Source organism: Amblyomma mixtum, chromosome 5 (assembly GCF_055824585.1).
Source record: "Amblyomma mixtum isolate Tamu chromosome 5, ASM5582458v1, whole genome shotgun sequence".
Taxonomy (NCBI): domain Eukaryota; kingdom Metazoa; phylum Arthropoda; class Arachnida; order Ixodida; family Ixodidae; genus Amblyomma; species Amblyomma mixtum.
In genome coordinates this window covers 80,652,281-80,674,330 of record NC_143016.1, presented here as the reverse complement: position 1 = coordinate 80,674,330, position 22,050 = coordinate 80,652,281, and the positions used below count along the sequence as shown (strand labels likewise).

General features: G+C 47.0%; 1 protein-coding gene and 1 long non-coding RNA gene across 3 annotated transcripts in view; both read right to left on the bottom strand.

Moving 5' to 3' along the window:
* Positions 1 to 17,073, bottom strand: part of LOC149342788 (peptidyl-glycine alpha-amidating monooxygenase B-like) — a 47,265-nt gene extending 30,192 nt beyond the window's left edge. For both annotated transcript variants that reach the window (XM_089545246.1, XM_089545247.1), the window contains exons 1-9: positions 16,831 to 17,073; positions 15,334 to 15,480; positions 14,357 to 14,411; positions 14,160 to 14,259; positions 13,611 to 13,696; positions 6,352 to 6,429; positions 5,889 to 5,937; positions 5,562 to 5,629; positions 1,053 to 1,213 (exon numbers count right to left, since the gene is read on the bottom strand). In XM_089545246.1, coding sequence (XP_089401372.1) covers positions 1,053 to 1,213; positions 5,562 to 5,629; positions 5,889 to 5,937; positions 6,352 to 6,429; positions 13,611 to 13,696; positions 14,160 to 14,259; positions 14,357 to 14,411; positions 15,334 to 15,480; positions 16,831 to 16,845 — 759 coding nt within the window. In that variant the 5' untranslated portion in view covers positions 16,846 to 17,073. The remainder of the gene's footprint in view (positions 1 to 1,052; positions 1,214 to 5,561; positions 5,630 to 5,888; positions 5,938 to 6,351; positions 6,430 to 13,610; positions 13,697 to 14,159; positions 14,260 to 14,356; positions 14,412 to 15,333; positions 15,481 to 16,830) is intronic.
* A 1,196-nt stretch (positions 17,074 to 18,269) lies between these two features.
* LOC149342787 (uncharacterized) lies at positions 18,270 to 20,851 on the bottom strand. The gene is made up of 2 exons (XR_016282685.1): positions 20,572 to 20,851; positions 18,270 to 18,825 (listed from the first exon to the last, which is right to left on the bottom strand). It is a non-coding gene; the product is annotated as an uncharacterized LOC149342787 (long non-coding RNA).
* Between the last annotated feature and the right edge of the window lie 1,199 nt (positions 20,852 to 22,050).

The window sequence follows — 22,050 nt, the reverse complement described above, 5'->3', positions numbered from 1 at the left end:
CATTTTCGTCCTGCGGCTCATTCAGACTTTGAAAAGAAAAAGTACACGTGGCGGTATGATACGCGGTTGGTAGGGCGGATCACTCCTACTCAATCCGCGCCCAAAAAGCAGTTCCCACTCTGTGAAAATTATGGCCAGAGAGCCCGCACACAGAGCGCCTGACAGCTTCGACCGTGGTTTTCAATGCTACCATATCGTTTTATACCGCTCTTTATTTTCGTCCAAACACTGACTGAAGTTTTGAGAAGAACGAATGATATGCGGCAGAGTAACATGGTTTCCCAGACGCACAACTTCAGCAACCTCCGCAGCGTTGCCTGCTATGTATGAAACGGAGTATAGCTTCACCAGCCAAATGGTTTAACCCTTTCAGGCGCCATTTTTTGTTTTGACTGAAATGAATTGTTTTTTCATCTAAGTAGTATATTCAGGCCTCAAGAAAGGGAGTTTGTTAGTTTTCGAGAGTGAAAGCCCAGCAAGTAAGTTTTTACAACGATGTGGAGAATTCTGTACAAAGTGTCAGATTTGTTAGAAATAATAACATCGAAATGTTCTCGTGTGTCAGATAAACCCCCAAGTGTTCGTGGAATCGTTATGTGCTACTAAGAATCACATTACCCTCAAAACTGAGCAAAAACAATCGTTGTTTTCACTCGCAGCAAAATCTGTCTGCACAAAAACAGCAGAAAAAATGCTACCACGCTCACTCTTATCTAAAATAATATTTACCGCATTCCCTACACAGTACAAAAAAGCAAGTTATTTGCAACAAGAAAGGCGCTCAATTTGACTGAAATAATGAAATCCCTGTTAAGTGCCCAGTTTCTCAGCAAAAGCGTTAAGTTTGCCGCTTGCACAATTGTGTACAAAGCGCCTGAAAGGGTTAACCATCGAGGAAAGAGGCTCTATAGGCATCCAACAGTGATGTCACACACAATGCAGCTAAGTCACTTTGCGATGCTCTGGATACTGTTGCTAACTAGCTAACCACTGTGATGCATTCTGTGCTCGCATGAACTTGTGGTTAAACAGGCAGGCAATTCTGTGACTACCTGGGGCTGGTGCGGGTCGCCCTTGGCCAGGAGGGACCACTGGCCATTGTGCAGCAGGTAGGCGGAGACTGCCCGCCCCAGGGAGTGAGTGTGCACCCGGTAGGCGAACACAAAGATGGCCTCCTCTCGGCTGGCCACACAGTTGACATCCACGGGGAAGTCTGCAGAGGGGGGAAAGCCACAGATGCACAATGCAGCTCAGAAAAAAAAGAAAAGAATGCTCTACAGTACTTGGAAAGCTACACACGACAGTACTGCTTTCACGACGAATGAAGCAACGAACTTTGCTGCAACAGACTAAGCTTACAATTCAAAAGAAATAAAAGTTGCAAGAATAAGCCTTGGCGTGTCTGGCTTTGGTAGCTTGATCTGCAAACCACGACATAAATTTTACGCTGATAGCTATACAGGCATGTAGCCAGAAATTTCTTTCGCTTTTGGGAGGTGCTCAAGGAAATTTTTTTTTCGGGAGGGGGGGTTCAGTGCATGCTCCCCTAGAAAGAGTGGGGGGGGGGGGGGGAAAGCATGTAGCTATATGACAAGCCTTAGCTGAGGAAATGGCCTTACTATCATATTGTTAGCATGTCTTCCCAGGGAGGGTGAAATGTGAAAATGATACACAGAGGTATACAGCTTCTTTTGTAGCCTTGTTGCTATGCTCATGTGGGTGTGAATCATAGCTGTTTACTCATATATCACTGATGCAATGGAACAGCAGTAGCCACTTTAAGGACCTTAGAAAGTCAAGAATGATTTGATGCCTTTCTTATGGTGTCCCTCACAGCTTTTAGCAGCCTGCGAAAGTTAAGTTCTGCACAGCTTTATTCATGTATATCAGTTCACTCTCAAGCCACAGAGAGGTCCCACAACATGACAAAGGCGATAAAGTGAGCATTTGTTCGATAATATTAGCCGCAGTGGCTCAGTGGTTATGGCGCTTGGCTGATGATCCGAAAGCCGCTGGTTCGATCTCGGCCACAGCGGTCGCATTTCGATGGAGGCAAAATTCTAGAGAACCGTGTACTGTGTGATGTCAGTGCACGTTAAAGAACCCCAGACGGATGAAATTTGCGGAGCCCTTCACTACGGCGTCTCTCATAGCCTGAGTCACTTTGGGACGTTGAACCCCACAAAACATGAAACCATACCTACATTAGGCTCCTGTTAAGAACTCAACCAGCAAAGTTTGCATCTGGAAACTGCATTTCTTAACTGTTCTGCATTCACTGTGAGAAATCTCCAGCTTAAAATATGAAAGATAGTATTTATGAAAACACATGTATTCCTGGGACCTAAGGCTAAAAACAAGCCAGAGCTAACCTACAATAACAGTTAGCACATTTACTAATTGGAACCTGGGTACACCCATTGTCGATTATGCCCATCTTCCTTCAATCGCTCGTGTGTGTTCCATCATTTGCCCAGTTGTGAGAAAATACTCTAACAAACCAGCCAGCCCAGAACTGTGCTAACAGGCATCCACTTTGCCATGCTGTACTTACGGACCACAAGGCAAGAGCTGGAAAAGAAACATGCAGGCTCGATGCACTCATGGTCAGTTACAGGGGTGATACAACTCATGGTACGTAATAAAGGTTTCACCTGCAGTGAGCTCAATATATTTACTGCAAATGTGACAATCAGATGTATATTTCATTCCAGTGAACACATTTATATACTTATCTAAAGCTGGTCCAAATAAAGAGTGCGTTTGGTTAAAGCAGTTGTTCGAGTAATGGTGATTTTACTATGTCACAGTTTGGTACTGGTCGTGAAGTACAATTATAGATTCCAGGCGATTTCGTATGACTGCTTATTCCCACAGTACTAATACACAGTCATGCCCCATTAATAGGATCCCCTTTAATATGGACGACTCAAATTAAGGACAAATTTTCAGGAGACCAAACTTTTCCATGTACTTTCACCTCGGTAATATGGAAACTTCACTGTTCAGACAATGGACAGAGCAAAAATGCTCACAGCCAATAATATCAGAGTCCATGTAATCTTGTCACGTTAATACAGACTGTGATGAGAACAAAATCTCCTTCGCATCATACAATTCCATTCAGCTTTTTAGAGTGCTGGACACTAGGAAAAAGCAGTGCAGAAGTGCAAGTACCAGGATGATGGCTCTGTTCTGAGGTTTCATGCTTTCCAGTGTCATGGTACCCGGTCGACATCCCTTACAAGGTGTCATATTGCATGAATGGCAGCTTGGGAAGCTCTCTATACTGTGTATGTCAGCAGCTGTCTGCTGTCTTAGTACAAATACATGCTATACGTACTAGCGGTTCATGGTATGAGAGCAGTCTAATAGGAGATACGTCATCAAGCCATAAGACATCGTGACATGTCTCAGACCACTATAATAGTTGGACACAACCCAAGAAGCAGTGGCGAATGCCCCTCAAAGGAGGCACTCCAGTCAATGGTGTTGACAAATCTTCATGATGCTGTGGCTAATCCTCTAGTGTGACATCACAGGTGACTGGTAGGTGCCTTCGTGAAGTAGGATTAACCACGACTAATGACAATTGGTAGACGCCATTGGCTGGAGGGTATCCATTGAGGGGCGTCTGCCGCTGCCTTCTTGAGTTACATTCTACCATAGGCACTTTCAACTGCATCACATTATTTTAAAACTAATGGCAACCAGGAAAATGCCCCTTGAGCGCCCACAATTTTATCTAGTACTTATACTACTTCAGTCCCCACCACTATTCACAGAAGCAGACAATAATCCCAAACAGGTTTTTTTTTCTTCATGTTAGTTACTAGTACGACTCTCTTTATGGATAGTTCTGCTTGGGAACAAACGTGTACGTATTAAAGGTGCACTGAAGAGGATTCTGAACATGTCTTTTTGCCACGGGAACTCGATCCACACGTTCCTAGCATTCTTAGAAACAGTGACTTATTGCCCTGTGCGGCCGATTTCCCCAATTAAAACGAATTGGGGAAACGAATTAAACCGCAGTTGTGGCCTAGTGGTTTGAGCGCCCGTCTCGGCTGCGGGAGGTGGGTGGTTCGAAACCAACCCACCGCCGGGCACCCACCGGTCAAAAGGGTACAAGCGTCCCCCGGCCTGGCGCTCGGCTTCCTTTAGGGGTGTACGTTTGGGAGAAGTGAAAAAAAAAAGGGCCACAAATTGGGCTTATGCCGCACGAGGCGGACTTATGGTTGCTTGGCGGGGGAACTTATCACTCATCCGTCAAGGCAACTGTTTGGTCTAAGACCCTTTTCCCAAGCATTTGACCCTAGAAGAGCCGAGCACCAGGCCAGGGGAAATCTTGTTCCCATTAAAGAAACCGGTGGGTACCCGGCGGCACTGGGGATCGAACCCAGCACCTCCCGAATGCGAGGCGGATGCTCTACCACAAGGCCACGCTTCGGTTAAGAAGTTTTCGGCCTGCCAAAACAGCCTCCCCCGGCCATACACAGACTAAGCCAGGGCCAGGCCACTTCCCAAGTGCAAGTCTCTTGCACAAAGTGCTTGGTGCGCCCCCTCACCAGAGACTGCCCTTGTACCAATTTAGGTTTGGTCTTCCTCGGGCTCGAAAGCCCTCCCATCGAGCGTGGCGGACTGGCGTACTACTGCCACCCCGATGGTCGTGTGTGGGTCCAACCCACGAGCTTCGGACAGGCGGGGTCGCTACTCCCCGTGGTGCACCTCTGTGATGTGCACCCCTGCCAGACGCCGAAGCGCCCTCGACTTCGGGTAATCCCTTCGCGCCGCACTGCAAGCGGGAGCCCGATTCTACCAACTTTTATTAAGCGTCTTGGATTTGACGCCGGCCCTGCAAGCAGGACCTACCGCCTACGTACCCGCAGTGCGAGTGTGGGCTTCATCCCACACCCGTCCGGTCTCACGACGGTACTACTCACAGACTCTCAAGGGACGCAAGCGCCAGTTCTGCTTTCGCTTTGCCCTCGCTCTCTTAGCCTACTGAGACGCCCGGCTCCCGCCTTTTTTTTTTTAAATTCTGCCTCGTACGGTGGGCGGAGTCGACCAACGCGTGGAGCGCCTTTCACCCAGTCCCGTGGAGGCTTTGCTTTCGCTTTATTTTGTTTTTTAGGTTTCCATGAATAAATAGTTTCATTCGCATATAATATAGCCGCAAAATAAGCCCGAAGAAATAAAAATACGCGCGGACTATTTGCTACTACGGACTACTACGTATTACTCCGCCGATGGCAGAGCGGCAAGCCGCCACGGGACTGGGTGAAAGGCGCTCCACGCTTTGGTCGACTCCGCCCACCGTACGAGGCAGAATTAAAAAAAGAAAGGCGGGAGCCGGACGTTAATTCATTTTAATTGGGGAGATCGGCCACACAGAGCAATAAGTCACTGTTTCTAAGAATGCTAGGAACGTGTAGATCGAGTTCCCGCGGCAAAAAGACAAGTTCAAATTCCTCTTAAGTGCACCTTTAACGAGGCACGACTGTAGATGAATGTGAGCAAGTGAAAACGGTTAACAAAAAATGAAAGACAAAGCAGCTTACTTGGCTGACCAGGAGGAATGGTTCTATCCTTGGCATACAGTACATGAATGCCAGCCAAGTATCTCTGCCTGCACAGAAAAATTGCACGTGAAAAGAGAAACAACTCAGAACAGTACAAATAACTTACTATCAAAGCTCACTGGCATTTAATAAAAAAATAAAATAAACACCAGTTCTTTCCGGGGGCTTTTAATGCTACTGATATACTTGGATGTTAACATTACTAACACAGGAGGTGTTTTATTTTCCCATAAAATAGGAGCAGAGAGTAAAAAAAAAAAAAGAAAATGGTCAAGGGGAGAGGAAAGAGCACAATACGACACTTACGGCTGCAAATCAATCTGCAATTCCAAACCTGTGGAGTCAGATTCACCATCTGTAAAAACCATGAGGTGACCACAATGAACAACAACAAAAGCATTGATACTCAGTCTAAGCATAAAAAAATTTGAATCATTAGAAAAACACCCATGATGACATCAGATCTGCAGCCAAGATGAGACAGTTATTTTTCGATCCAGAGGTTAGATGCCAACTCACTTTTACTCTGTCATTACCCACTGAACTCATTTATTCTGAAAGCTCGAAGAGGCATTGCGCACGAAACAAAACTATACTTATCTCGACATGCGCACTTACATACAGAGAGTTACTATATAGGCGTTGAATGTATAGCCGCATGATCAAACAAATATTAGCACACTACAGGAAGCCGCACTGCCCAAGACGGCTAGAGGAAAGCATAAACAAGCACTCAAAGAAGAACAAGGTGCTCAGGGTTAGGACCTACCTTGCAACGGATTGTCGTAGTGCACCTGAAGGACCAGATACCTGACAGGTGTCCTCTGGCCAACCTGGAAACCCACACCTGTGAGAAAAGTAAAAAAGAAAAAAGATTCTCACATGTATAGAATTCCATCAACTTAAATGCAGCAAGACTGAGTGGTCATACATATAACCATGCCAGGTAGCTGAAAGCAAGTAATTATTCAGGCCATCGGAACGCGGCTGGGAGCGCTCAAAGCGAAGCGTCTCCCTCCTTGGAACGCGGCCGCTCGCGAACGCGCCGGGAACTACGGGTGTCCCCCGCCCCGCGGTACCGTTTCGCGCACGTGCTGGCGCGAAAGTGTGTCTGTTTTTCACTTTTATTTGCAATGGAAAGGGCGTTTTGCCCTACGGAAGCTGGAGGGCTGGCCATGCTCTCAGTAAACCAATCATGTGAGGAGTGTAACATGATTGGTTGCTACGAAATGTGGGCTGGGCCTTTAGGTCTTTAAACCCGAACCCCGGAGCCGGAAGCAGGGTTCTGGGCTAAGGTGAGATGCTACGCATCTTCGGCAACGCCGAGTAGGGGCCTCCCCTAGTATTAGCCAGATCCACCTTTTGGTTGTTTGTCTTGTTGCCGTTGTATCTAACTTGTATATTCTGTAAATATTTGTATATAAATCTTCAGTTATTGCCTTTTTTATCCCTGCATCTCGACTGATCACAAGACCGTCTCTGACGGGGCACCCCTGGTGCGAAGATCAAGCTTCAGTCTTCGAGTTGAAACCAACCGTCTCTGGCGGGGCACCTCTGGTGCGAGGAAGGAAGACAAAGAACCTGTGATCTTTACTGGCGCAGTCGACGAGGATCCTGCGGCCATCAGAAGACGGCGCAGGAAGAAGATTGAACGCAGGGAGAAAGGCGACGGTCAGGCAACAGCAGCGTTCGAGAAAGGACCTGCGGAGAGACGGCGGCAAGGACGTAAGGACCACGGCAGTAGTCGAGCGACGCGGTACTGCGTCCGGTCAAGGAAGCAGCGCGTCGAGAACTCGACGGTCACCGGCGGGTCGCAGCAAGTGACGACCGCGGGCACAGGACGAGCGGCGTGCGACAGCTCATCGCAGCGTGCGGTGAAAGTGGCGGTGGACTCCGGCACCAGGAAGCTGGCAACGCGGATCGACGCATCGAAACCGTGAGTTTCCTTGGTCGCATTGTTCACGTCCCTGTGTTCGAGCCGGTAGGACAGCTGAGGGGTACGAAAGGCGGTATGGAGAGTTATCCAAGCCGGCCCTCACTTGATGTGAAGTACCGAGTAGAACTGGCGAAGGCGCGCTTGGCTTATTTTCAGGCAGAGCTTGCAAAAGTGAATGGAGGAAAGGCGCCGCTATGCGAGGAAAAACCTCCGGATTTGCAGGAGTTAGAAACAAGGCGCCAGCAGCTAGAGCTCGAGCTGGCTAAGCTCAAAGAATCTAGGAGAGCTAGCTAACTAGCCAGGGAGAACTGCTCCGAGTCCCGAGCGGAGAGGCCGCCAGTGCTGGAAGGCAAAGGCATATGCCTGTCAAGCACAGGTGAGGAAAACAGCCAGGCAGAAGTAAAAAGTGAGCCCGATTTCTGCGAAGCTGGAGTCGCAGTTCAAGAAAGCAGCCTGATGGAACGCAGCGTCGCGGTGTTAGAGGCGGTGAACGCGCACCCCGACGATCCAGCTGCACAGGTTAGCTCTACCCCAGATAAGACCAGGGACGAGGGCGCGAGTTCCGGAATAAAAACTCGGTCTCAGGCAAGTTGCGAAAAAGAGCAGTTGGTCCAGCGTGAAACGACCAGTGAAGACAGACGCCAGATCGGCGAGCGAGTGAAAGAAGGAAGTCTAGCGTTGCCGCAGCGGCACACTGTGTCAGGCATAGGGCATAAAGTGTCCCGTAGCGCTATTGACGCCAGGAACCTTTCATCCGAGGCAAATAACGAAGGTTGGCCTGATGTGCCGACTGGACTGAGTGCCGCGCAGTTGTTGAACGCACCCGGCGGGTGTCCCACCAGGTCCTTCGAGGACAAGGAGATGCGTGGCGACTTGCCACAAGGCAAATTAGGGTCAAGCGACTGCCAGGGAGCTCATGCAGCCTCAGACTATACCACGAAGCCGGCAAGCGCCGATCAAGCACGGAGCGGCAATTTCAAGGTTTGCCCGTGCAGTAAAGGTACAAATGGCTCCAAGCGAGGCAGAGTAGCTAGAGGCAGGTGCGTGGCCTTCACGTTGAAAGTCAGCGCGTGGAGCAGTACGTTCCGTGCTGCAGTACGCCAAATTCCGTGTGGCAGAAGCGGCCGCACTGATATGATTACATTGGACAGGGGCTATGCTCCTTACGCAGCACGCAGTCCGTACTGGCGCGCCGATGAGGGCGTACCCTTAGGGCCGTCGCATAGTCAAGGATTTGGACATATCGAGGATCATAAAGTGTTTGATCCTGGAGGGCAGCAATTTTTGAGTTCTTGCCCCGCTGTGGCATCAGTCTAGTGAGCGTAGCGGACATTAGGCGTTAATCGTGTCGATCGAGACACGTGTTGACTCGAAACGCACACAGGGACGCTCGGTGCGACTAAGGAGGCTCACGTGGCCACTTACGGACGTCGTGCGAGTGCTACTGAACGCTCCAGTTTCGAGTGCCTCTGTGTGTGTGTGTGTCGAGCAGGACGTGGGTGTGCATGCTGGTGAACTGCGTACAGCCCATCAACTTGGACTCCGTGTTACGGCGCACGGCAGGCATGCCACTGTGCGTATTTGAGTGTGCATTTTGCGTAATGTTGTGTTCGTGCCCTTGTGCATTTATTGTTTTTGGTTTTGTTGGTGCCAGTGCTGGTGTAGCTGCGGCATGTCACCCACAGGGTGGTTTTGTGACCCGTACCGATCCCTTTGTTATAATTCTAAAAGTGGCATTTGAGCCCTTTGTAGAATCTTGGGAAGGGCGTGTAAGGGATCGTTAGTGTACGCGGGGCCATCGGAACGCGGCTGGGAGCGCTCAAAGCGAAGCGTCTCCCTCCTTGGAACGCGGCTGCTCGCAAACGCGCCGGGAACTACGGGTGTCCCCCGCCCCGCGGTACCGTTTCGCGCAAGTGCTGGCGCAAAAGTGTGTCTGTTTTTCACTTTTATTTGCAATGGAAAGGGCGTTTTGCCCTACGGAAGCTGGAGGGCTGGCCATGCTCTCGGTAAACCAATCATGTGAGGAGTGTAACATGATTGGTTGCTACGAAATGTGGGCTGGGCCTTTAGGTCTTTAAAACCGAACCCCGGAGCCGGAAGCAGGGTTCTGCGCTAAGGTGAGGTGCTACGCATCTTCGGCTACGCCGAGTAGGGGCCTCCCCTAGTGTTAGCCAGTTCCACCCTTTTTGTTGTTTTGCATCTTTTTGCTCTTTAATTTGTCTCTAGTGCCTGAACTTGTATCTATTGTAAATTGCTGTACATAAACTGTACATAAGTTTTCCCTTTATCCCTGCATCTCTATTCATCGAGAGACCGTCTCTGACGGGGCACCCCTGGTGCGAAGATCAAGCTTCAGTCTTGAGAGTTAAACCAACCGTCTCTGGCGGGGCACCTCTGGTGCGAGGAAGATAAAGAACCTGATGGCCTCATCGTTGTAAGCAGAAGTTGTCGACAGAAATGTCACGCTTTTCAATTGGTCGAAATGGTCGTGACGTCACAGTGCGCGAATTTCAAACGGGGCCAATCGTACTTTGGCCAGTAACCATGCAATCAATTTACTCGGAGCGTCTGAGTTTAGTTAAATCATGCAACCAATTTACCTGGAGTGTCTGAGTTTACTTAATTAGTTAATTAACCAATTACCCTAATTAACCTTTCTAGTCAGACCAGATAAATAAATAAAATCGAGTAGGAAATTGGTCGAGGTGGGGAATCGAACCTGGGTCTCCAGAGTGCGAGACAAGCACGCAACCACTCCCCCATGCCAGCTCGATAGTTTAGAATGAACAAAGGCACATCTAGTGAATATGGTTTTTTCATTCACTCCCATCTTCCACCCTCCCATCTTCCACCCTTCCCTTATGGCAAGGTTCAGTTCAGGTGTCCACGCGAGACAGATGCATTTCCTTTCCTCAAAAACCAATTTACCGACAAGCAAGGTGTACAGCCGAACGGGCGATGGCGTTCTGTGGACTCCCTGGCAGCATTGCAAGACGCTGTCGCGTTCCACTCAGAGGCGAAGCTTAACATCTTAACCACACATCAGTGACACAAGCAGCAACCCCGCGCCTAAGGCTTCCGCCTCACCGCACTTTAGGTCAACAAAGTTGGTTTGGTTTATGGGGTTTAACGTCCCAAAGCGACTGAGGCTATGAGAGACGCCGTAGTGGAGGGCTCCGGAAATTTCGACCACCTGGGGTTCTTTAATGTGCACTGACATCGCACAGTACACGGGCCTCTAGAATTTCTCCAAAGAAATTCAACCGCCGCGGCCGGGATCGAACCCACGTCTTTCGGGTCAGCAGCCGAGCACCATAGCCACTGAGCCACCGCGGCGGCTGAATTTTTATTGTTTGCCTTGGTACTGTAATGGGCACATAACATTGCTTTGCTATCGAGTAACAAGCTAATGTTTTCAGCGTGCACTGTGTAATGTCCATCTTCAATAATAGTCAATTAACCTTTTCTTCCAATTTTTGTTTATAAGCCAAACATGTGCTAATGCTGCAAATGCTCACTGAACTTCAGATACTAAGTGTTAGGAAACAAACGATAGACAGGATCACTGATGGGTAGATAACCAGCACAATCAGCCATCTAACAACAGTAACCAAGCTTTCTTTTACATGGTGTTTCCTGTAGTCACAGGCAAAGTTTCAACTCGGTCCTCCCCCCCCCCCCCCCCCCCCCCCCCCTGGTGGGAGGAGTTGATGAGGTGAATCAAACAGACCGTGCAGGCTGTCTCGATAACGCTATAAAGTGTTAGGGGTAATTACGCCCCATATTAGCAAATTAGAGGCTGAAGTTGTGAAGGTCTTTGTACACAATATGGATAGGGCTGTTCGTTTTCGGGTCAAACCCGATTTTACCCGATTTTTGCACCCCGAACGTGTTCCTAAAATATCGGGTAAAACCCGATTTTTCCCGTTTTCTGAAACAATTGTGCCCACGGAATTGTTGTGCCTCTAGTCTCAGACAAAGAAGAAAACCAGTTGACATTGTGGAAACTGGGAGCTGTACTCGATCGGTTCCAGAAGCAGCTGCTGACTCAGTCGTTTGATGACTACCGACCTCTCTTTATTTCCGTGATGGATGATGTAGGCTCGCTTCGCGAGGAGTTTAACCCCTACTTGCTGGAAGCAAGCCCCATAAATGAACGTGTTGAAGTGATGGACTATTGGAACGACGCAACTGTGCGTTACCCAAGGCTAGCAAATGCAGCGTTGTCATTGTTGTGCCTAGCTAATGGCAGCTGTGACGTTGAGCGAACATTCTCTCAGCTAAGGTACCTGCAGAGACCAGACAGGTCTGGGATGCAAACCGAGATGTTGCGCATGCAGATGATTATGTATGTTAATAAGGACTTGTAGAACGTCGATGACCAGCCCTCGTGAATAAAATGTTTCTTTTCTCAAAACTGACCGTTGCCTCTCACTGCGAGTAATTTTTAATTACCAAAGAAAGGCCAAATTTGCAATACTTCCTTGAAAGCAGCCCAAAATATAGCCCTAATTGTTACCCACCGGCTAGAGCAAATGCAATAAATTATTAGTTTGCAAATTTAACCCGATAAAACCCGAATTTCGGAGATTTTCCACAAAAAACCCGATTTCTCCCCTATTATCAAGCCGAAAAATAATGCCCGATTTTTACCCCCCGAATTTGAAAAAATATAAAACCCGAAAACGAATAACCCTAAATATGGAATATGGCCAGTTAATAAACCAGTACTTTGACCGTCATATCACTGACTAATTATTGGCCAGCAGGTGAGCTTTAATGGGACTTGCATCAGTTTTACCTACAAAAAACATTGTGAACTCTACTCTTGCAGCCAAATGAAAGCTCTAAAATCTATAACTTTACACAGTTCTAGCGAACCAACGGATGAGGACAACATCCGGCAGCTACCACCGGTTGTGAGTGGTAGTGGTACTTCACGTCACAAACAAGTTCTGTACACAAAAAGATGCTGGTTAGGCTTTACAGTGCATGTCTGCATAGCAAGATCACTAACACAGTGCTTCCTTTTGAGTGCCAATACAGACCATCATCTTCACAGGACTTTTTAAGTAAATAAGGTTTCATCCGCTCCAGGTTTTAAATGTGTCCTTTTATTTTACATGTCTTGAGTAGGCCAGCTCAACAGAAGTCAACGTCACGGTCAATACGCACCAAGCCAACTTTAAAGCTATACTTGAACACAACTCAAGAACAAAGCAGCAGATGTCTCTCAAAGAAGCCCCTGCTGCCAATGGTGTTGATCGAATTTCATGACGCAGTGGTTAATCTGATTAGACTGTGGTTAATCCCTTTCATCTACCATACCCTAAGATGCGACTTTAGCAGGGCTAAGGGGATAAGGTGTGACGTCATGAGTATCAGTTGACGCCACTGGATTTGCCGCTCCGTTCTTGAGTTACATCAGGCTATAGTACTACAAGAATGAAGTTAACATAACATAACATAACATAACATAACATAACATAACATAACATAACATAACATAACATAATGTTAACATAATGGTACACATTGAAACTAGCAAAAACTGCTAACCTAAAGTAAAGCTGAACGAAAAGAAATAAAAACATTTCCATGCTCTTCTGGTTTAACAGTTAGCTGTAAGTGCACCACAGAAAAATTTCTACAAAGTTACGGCAGTCTAATAAAAGACCTGAAAAATGAAGTAATAGAATTTTTCACTACTGCTCAAAATAGCACAAATCAAGTTTCTTAATACATTGAATGAACTAACAATTCAAGGGTAAGAAGCACCACAGCAGTCAATGTGCCCTCCAGCAACTGCAGTTCGCACCACAACATTCATCTTCTATCCAGTCATGTGCAGTTAAACCATTTTTTGTTCTGGCACAAGATCACAAATGCGATCCTTTATCTTAATGGCCCCATTTAGATGAGAACAAAGTTTTGCAATGCCAAGTACACATAGTTTCATGCAGTGTGAAGAATTCCGAACCGCCAAAACTTTTCTGGAGACTTCCACTGCGGTGCTTTTGATTCCTTAAAGCAATGTGCTACAATACCCCCACCCCCAATGTGAAGCACCAGTAAGTGAAAAATACGCTTACCTTCTGGCAGCTGTGTGCTAGCTGCATTACGGGCCCAGCCATAGAGGACTGTTAAGTTGTCGCACACAGCATTGCGGTCGCAGTTCCTTTATAAGTAAAAATCGAAGAAAGAATGTTGAATAACATTCTTACTTGCTTAATAACTTAGCAAAAGACAATGTGCTTATTGGTCGGTGACATGCAATTAAAACCTCGAACAAATGGCAACTATTAAAAAAAAACAGTGGTCTGCTCCTTGCATCTGTGCAATGTTTACCAATAGCAGAGGTGTATAATACCGCTACAGTTGTGCAGTGGTTAATCTGTTCTGTTGCTGAGCGCTAGAGTATGGGTGCATTTTACCTCTACAGTGGCAGTGCTTTGAAGAGTGCAAAATGCACACATGCTCGTGCACAGAAATTCTGAAATAATATACCACGAGAACAGGTGCTCAGAATGATGCTACCTCCATACTTGCAGACAAAGCCTAGAAATGGCTAACTAACTTCTTTTTGCATGCATAAAAAAAATGTATCCAGTTCACTGGAAATGAATGCCAGAAACACTGACCAAGAGCCTGGGTGAAGATGGTCCTTCTTGAAGACGTTCCCGCAGCCGATAAGCAGCATGTGACTTGCTGTGCTATGATCTGGCTTTGGCCTAAAGCTCACTGCAACAATAGTGACCAAAAAGCAAATAAGTTGCACACAGTTCTAATTGAAGCAATGGCAAAAAAAAAATTTGCACACGAAAGCAGCTTATCTCACCTATGTAGGCTTCTTCATAACTTAAGTTATATGCTGTACAGTAGTAATCATCCGGCTGCAATAAAAGGCTGGAGTTAAGTACGACCAAACAATCGAGGAATGAGAATACTAATACCATTAGTCTAGCAGCAAACAGCAAGTAGCCAAGTATCTGTGCAAGCATACAGGCTAATTTTAATTAGGAGGATGATTGGACTCAGTAGCTGGTAACAGAGATGGGAATATACTACCTGCTGGAACAAAAGGTAGTTATGGTAGATTTATAGGCACCTAGCATCTGAGACCATCATACGCAAGAGTCTCAGAGGGAATATCTGTTAAGAACTGGACTGAAAAACGCACTCTGAGTAGCAAAGCACACTAAAGTGCATTTCAATAGCTACGATCCCCTTCAAGTAACCAAGCAAATAAACAAAACATCAAAACATTCATCTACTAGCGAGGTAGCTGGAAATTTCTGGCATGTTTAAGCCACATCGTCAGAGGTGAGAACCAGCCCTAACGCAGGTGCTTTTAAGAATAAAGCAAGTCTCTTTTTCTTCAGAATAGCTGCAGTAAATTATAAAATAAATTATAAAGATAGTCACCAAAAAGCAAACTTTATGTGGCAAGCTCTGGAACCTTCTGTACACCCTCATGTAATTTTTGGAAAGAATGAAGGAAACTGACTACATAAATGACATTTATAGCAAAAGCAAGGAGGCTGCTGCTTCTTTGGAGAGTTTCAAAGACATGAGCAAAAATTTGACAGGTTTTAGAAAAAGTGAAAAAAAAAGAAAAGAGCAATGCCTGATCTGTAGAGAATGGTACACACAACTCTAATGAGGCCATGCTAGCTTAGAGAGCTTTAACTACAAGCAAACAAAGGCGTCAAACATGATTTCAGCTCTGGAGTAACGCAATGATAACAACTTAGTAGAATCGACATGGCATAAAACATCTAGACATCGAAAGCTCTGAAAGAAGGCAAAATTCACCTGAGTAGGCTGCACACCGGGCATGCGCAGCAGTGTCTTTAATCTCTGCTGCCGGTTGTGTGGTGGCTCTCCACGGCGCCACAGACCTTCGGACAGCTGCGCGAGCAGCAAGCCACCCACCAACCAGTAGGCGCTTAGCAACGACCACTGGAACATACAAAACAGTACAGGTTCTGAAACAACCAGCAAGCAGGCTAGCATCAAATACAAGGTAAAAAACAAGGTTGTCACTTCTTGGTCTCAAAAATCTGCACTATTCCCACACAAGCTTTCCCTCTGGGTGTGTTTCTCTGGCAATGCTGTAAGAATTCAAATTACAGGCAAATGAATGAAACAGTGGAGAGCTTACGCTGAGTATAAACAACCTGGCACTGCAGGCGAACAGCACGGCTGAGGTAAATCTTCTACGATGCATTGCGCATCTGACACAACTAAGCCACATCAGCTCTGGCTGATTCCTTGAAATAGGCACAGCTAATGCGCTTCGCTGGCTACCGCTCTAGCAACGAGACTGCAATGGCTACATCATTGACTCCCATATTGAAAATCACAATTATGTCACTTACAGCATAACCAAAAAGGTCAAAATGTAAAGGGAGAATATGTTCAGCTGCACAGCTGTGGCTCTAAATTAGACGCCGATCATGGATGAAAAAAAAGTCAACGCACACGTGTGATGATACTGCGACAAGCTTCATTCGAAAATTCGCTACAGGTGCTTCGTATCCATCACTCACATCTGAGGCTGATCAAATTATAAGGCTCCTGTTTTCCAACCACCGCCTGCCCTTATGCGGTTTTCACAATGCGGAACACAGAAAAGAAAACAGTATGCCATGCAAACTATGAAAAGTATCTGAAATACAGTCCATCAAACAAGATTACAAGCCGCAGCATTATCCGTTAACAAGTCTGTGTTGGTGGCTAACCGTTAGAGACTTGACATCGCGCGAAACATCTTATGATAGAGAGCAGTATATTATGCGTAGTGTCCTGCGGTCGGTGTACAGCACTGAAGAACCAGGACTACATCAATTCCTGTACACATACGACAGGTTATGTAAAGTGCGATAAACATGTTTGTTTTTAAATCGCCAGCGCAGTCTTATCGGGAACAAGAATCTCGTACGTTAGACCTCCACCTACGCACTGAAAACACTTCGCAAGTCACTGGAAGAAATAAGATGTGGTTACAGCTTTACATGCACAATGGTGCCGATCGTCGATCAGCAGCGAATTTTCGATTTGGTGCCAAAGCGCAGTCTGTTAGATAGCAGCAGACCGCGATCAAAGCGGCAAGATTGCGGCCACTCGCGACATCTAAGAAAGGGTAACTGTAACAGAGCGTCTGCGCACACCTGTTCTACTTCCGCAATGTTCGCCCTAAAGTAGCAGAAACCAAACCATGTTCCCTCACACTATTCACTTAATCAATATTAGAAGTAATTTAGCGGCTATCAGAGACGCACAAGTAAAACATATTGTTACTCAACCTACCAGTCTGGCACCCATTTCCAGCGTTGAGTCCGCCGCAGCTCAGGCACTACCTCAGGTGTTCGAGGCGAACCACAAAACGGTTTGTGCTGTGCGTCGACCGCATGCTTTCAGCACAGGTTCTATGGCTTAAGAGTCATCATCAAAGCTTTGCACATCTAGCAGATCCCACCAAACAAGCATGCGGCCACTCTCGATAGTATCTATCAACAGTAAACAAGCACAAGCGCAACTGGCTCAACAAGTTACTTATCAGAACAGATTGGATTGGCTTCTGTCTGCAGTAACTTTCTTTGCTAAAAGAGAAGATTTATTTTTAAATTAACAAAGACAATACACCTGCGTTGGCTTTCTCAACAAAATTGCTTTACCTGATGTCTCTAAAAGACGCAGGCTCTTCGAAGCAATGTTACGTTTTTCGAAGTGCTGTCCCTTGGTGCAGTAGCGGTTATTTGGCGCCAACTTTAAATTTGTGAAGATATTGCAGCAACTGCCGAACGTTTATAAAATGCCATAAAGGGACTCCGGAACAGGGGTGGGGTCGTCGGCCCCTCGTCGCTAACGCTGAAATGAGATTTCTAACAGGCGCTTAAGTTCTGTGACGTTATAAATGCAAAGCATAGTGTGACTATGCAAGTTGGGACCTCAGCCAGCTTTAAAGCTTTTTCGTTGCGTCAGCGAAAGAAATACTGCCTCGAATGCTCTGACTGACGCTATTGGAGGTCGAAACTTCACGACGAACGCCTTACACGAGCTTTTAGGAGCAACGCTGTAGATTTCGACCTCAGTAGACTTCGAGCGCAACCCGTACTTTCGCCAACACTCCTGCGTGATGGGTCCGCCCGCAAGTGAACGCATATTAGGGGAAGTCTGCAGACATGTGTGAAATGATGGAACAAGGTTGCCCGGTACCTGCAACTGTTTTATCTGTAACCGCGGCAGCTGCTTCAGGAGAGCGCTCTTTTGGTGCCCTGAGGCGAATAAAAACTTGTTTGACGCACCTTTTTCTGCACGTCTACAAAAGGAGAAGTGGGGACCTGCAATTTGCTGCCATTACATATGAAAGAGTTGGTGTACAGGAACCGCACAAAGAACAACTTTCGGCCTCATTTGACAGCCTTTCTTGCTCAAAGCCTTTTTATCATACCAGCCACGAGGCTCATCAAGCCGTGAAAATATTTTTGTACCTATAGTGCTTACGTCTTCTTATTGCCAACTTGTATGGATGTATGAGCTCATATTTACTTCATTACGGGAGCGAATGCAGCAAGAAATAAATGACTTTTCTCAGCTTTCGAGCCCATTTTGTCATTTGCGCGGTTTGCGCATGGTTGCTGAACTTCTGTCAGACCAGTCAGACAGACGCTCGTGATGGTTACCAAGAAATGACCCCTTTTAATGTTCCGTCGTGAAATATATACAGCCAGAACGGTCACATGACTTATGTGAGAATTGGGTGCGGGAAAGGAAGGCATAGCGCATATCTCAGCACGTATCAGTGGGACGGCCGCGCGCACAGTGCTTATCAGGATGACTGTCACATCTTCCCCTGTTTTACAAGCACTGTGTTCGCCCACAAAGAAGCACAAAATACACTTCAACATTCAGTCATTGATACAGAGTCTTTTCGGTGTTCGGACGATGCGCCCATATCGCGTCGTTCTTTGCACTGGTGTTGAAGTTCCATTTTCAGGTACGTTCGCTTGGGCGTTGTTGGTTGACTGCTCCGGTACGATGGTGTTGCCAAGCGAATCAGAAGCATTTCGTGTGCTCACGTCGTTGGTGCTTGTTTCTGTAAGCTGGCTGCTTTGTTGACCCTGGTCGGCCTGTGCGGGGCTGGTTTCTTCGTCCGGGAGGAGCGCCAGATACGTCTGTTTCGGCGTATGGCTCCCCCTTCAGTCTGGACCCAGTAGCTAGGACCTTGGTGTCGAAGACGGACGAAGGACTTTGCATCGGACGCACCTGTCTCGCAGCCACACCTGGCTACCTGCAGACAAACTGGGAAGATGTACAGCAGCATGACATCTGTCGAAATACAGCTTTTGTTTCTGTCGGTACTTTTCGTCTTGCTTTCTCCAAGAAGCACCGACTACTCGAGGCTTTAGCGCGGATAGCATGCATGGCACTCTTGAGCGCAAGAGACGGCTCATTAGCAGTTGCGCTGGACTATAGCCGGTTGGGCAATTCACGAAGGCGGCTGTCGTGTTCCGCTTTGTTCTTGCTGTACACCAAAATGTGGTCCATGTAGTTCAGCACGCCGTCTAGGCCTTCTAGGACTTGCGAGAACTTTCTTTGGAAAATTTCAGGTGCGGATGCGATACCGAACGGTAACCTGCAGTAGCAGTACCACCCATACGGCGTAATGAAAGTTGTCAACTTTTGACACTCTTCGGAAAGCCGTATTTGGTAGAATCCGGAATTCGCGTCCAGTTTAGAGAAGACTTTAGCTTCCTGAAAGCTCCCCATGACTTGCTCCACCGTTGGCAGCTGATGGCGCTCCCGTCTTACAAACTGGTTCAGTTGTGTTAAGTCAACGCAGATTCTTACTGCTCCAGACGGCTTCATTACGGGGACAATAGGCGCGCACCATTCCGTCGGATCTTCCACCTTTATCATACCTTCTCGTTCTAGCCTGTCCACGTCTTCCTTGACCCTTTCTCTCATGGGTATAGGAATCCGCCGAGGCGTATACACAGCGTACGGGATTGCATCCGGCACAAGGCGAATCGTATGCTCCCCAGATATAGACCCTGTTCCTTGGAATACCTTAGGATACCTGCTTACTATGTCGTCAGCAATTCATCTAGAAAGCGTACTATGCACGACGTAAATAGTTTGCTGCGAACGGTTTTCTTCCCAAACTACTTCAGCGTCAAATTTTCCGATTGTACGGATGCTTGCATTGCTCGGCCCGATCAAATCGCCTGCTTGGTCCAGGGAACGTACGTGGAAGGAAAGGAAACTTTTCACCTATGACAGTCACTTCTGCTCCGGTATTTACTTTCATGCCAACCTCGTGGCCGTTTATCAGGACACTGACGAAGTGCGCAGACGCTCTGTTCCGAGATTGCTCGACCGTGCCGAGAAATTTATCAGGTTCGGCAATGCCGTCGACATTCCAGTCTGCCCGATTTTTTCGGCACGCTTTTTCGAACTGACCCAACTTTCGGCAGAATCTGCACCTGCCGCGCTGGGCACCTGCTTCTCGGATGAAACTGACCAGCGCAGAAGCCGCAGCTCTTTTGTCGATAAGCATTATTCTGTCCGTGTGAAAACGTGCTCTTTAGCTCGGCTTTGCTCTACTTTACTGCGCCGACAGAAGCTTCCGGGATACAGTCGTTGCCTTTTAGCTCGGCTTGCTGTTTCTTCACTGTTTCGCTCGTACGCGCTCTTGCCAAAGTCGTGTTCAATGTGAGCTTCGGATCTATTTGTAGTTCTTCCGATAAAGCCTCATCCCGTAGACTGACTACGAACCTGTCTCTAATTAGGCGGGCCTTCATGGCTTCGAACTCGCATCTGTCTGCTAGCCTGATTAGCTCGGTTGCGAACTGGTCTACTGTTTCGCCCAGCTGCTGACGGCGTTGATTAAAGCGAACACTCTCGTAGACTATTCTTGGTGTAGACAAAGTAGCTCTGAAACTTCGACTTTACGAAGCTGAGGTCCTTCATTTCTTCATCTTTGACATTTATTGACCGTAGAATCTCCCGCGACTTTCTGCCCATTGTTTAGAGAAGAGTCCTTACTTGAACTTCGGCTGTCCTCTCGTGTAGTCCGGAGGCGAATCTGTAGTCGTCAAATTCGTCCATCCAGGCGGGCCAGTCCGCGACGTTCTGGAAGTCGAAGAGCCTCGGAGGCTTGATTCCCGCCATTCCGAAGTGTTGCTGGTCGCCTGTCACCGGGACGACTTGCTCTTGTTGCAGCACCTTCTGGTCATCCCCTTGTTGGCGGTGCTGTTGCGGTGCCTCATCGCAGCCGGCCTTCATCCAACTTCTGACACCATGTCAGACCAGTCAGACAGACGCTCGTGATGGTGATCAAGAAATGACCCCTTTTAATGTTCCGTCGTGAAATATACGCAGCCAGAACGGTCACATGACTTATGTGAGAACTGGGCGAGGGAAAGGAAGGCATAGCGCATATCTCAGCGCGTATCAGTGGGACGGCCGCGCGCACAGTGCTTATCAGGATGACTGTCATAACTTCTGCAATTGCCAGCCATTTTTGAAGCATATAACAATGAATATGACAACGAAGAATAAGCAAGAATGCAGTCACGCAAAAATTTAACAAATTACATTAATAAAACACTCTTAGTTACTGTTATAAAGATCGAAATGCGACCGCCGCGGCCGGGATCGAACCCGCGTCATTCGGGACATCAGCCGAGTGCAATAGCCACGGAAGCCACCGTGGCAGCTGAATGTTTGTATAAATAAATAAAAATAGAGTAAAAATTGATGAAATGCTGAAATAAAAAAGAAAAATAATTAACAAAAGCGACATAAAAACCCTACAAAACTTGTCCCCCCCCCCCTTTCACTCCAAATAATTTCCAAAGTCCCTGCATAGGAACTTAATTTGAGCAATTTTGGCTACATAACGCACCATTTCTACACGAGCAAGAGTCATTTACAGCTTGTTAGGACACAGCGTTGCAGCGTTGGAGTCTGCAGTATTGAAAGCGCTGTAAATTATAATCTTGCATGCGACAGAAAAAAATACACTGACTCGTGATTGTGTGCCGATGTAAAGAGGAAAAAAAAAACCTAGCTATTCTGTGTTTAATGCGGACGCCGTGGTCTGTGCGCTCATAGAGAAAGGAGGCAATCGCGGGTCACTCTGCAAGCCAAGTTGCCAACGAAGATAAGAAAGAATAGTACTTGTAACTGCAGTGAAGTGCCATTTTAGGAGTGAAAGTTCGCTGAATTGAAATGAGCACGCCAACGCATCCACCCATTTCGATGAACCGTAGTAAATTTCAAGCATTCGTGAATTCCTTCATGAAGCATGGTTCATGGAGGCATTTATTTCACAATATTCTCCTGTCATGTATTCTTGGAACTTTCTATGACGTGCTGCAATTTCGTTCTGAATTTTCAATCCCCTCTGCCCGTTTCTTAAATTGCATGAGCTCGTCCGCGCTTTTGGTCACTTTTTTTTTCTGCTAAAAAACGCCTACTGGGTAGCAAAAGGTTTTGAATTCAAGAGACGCATTGATGCCG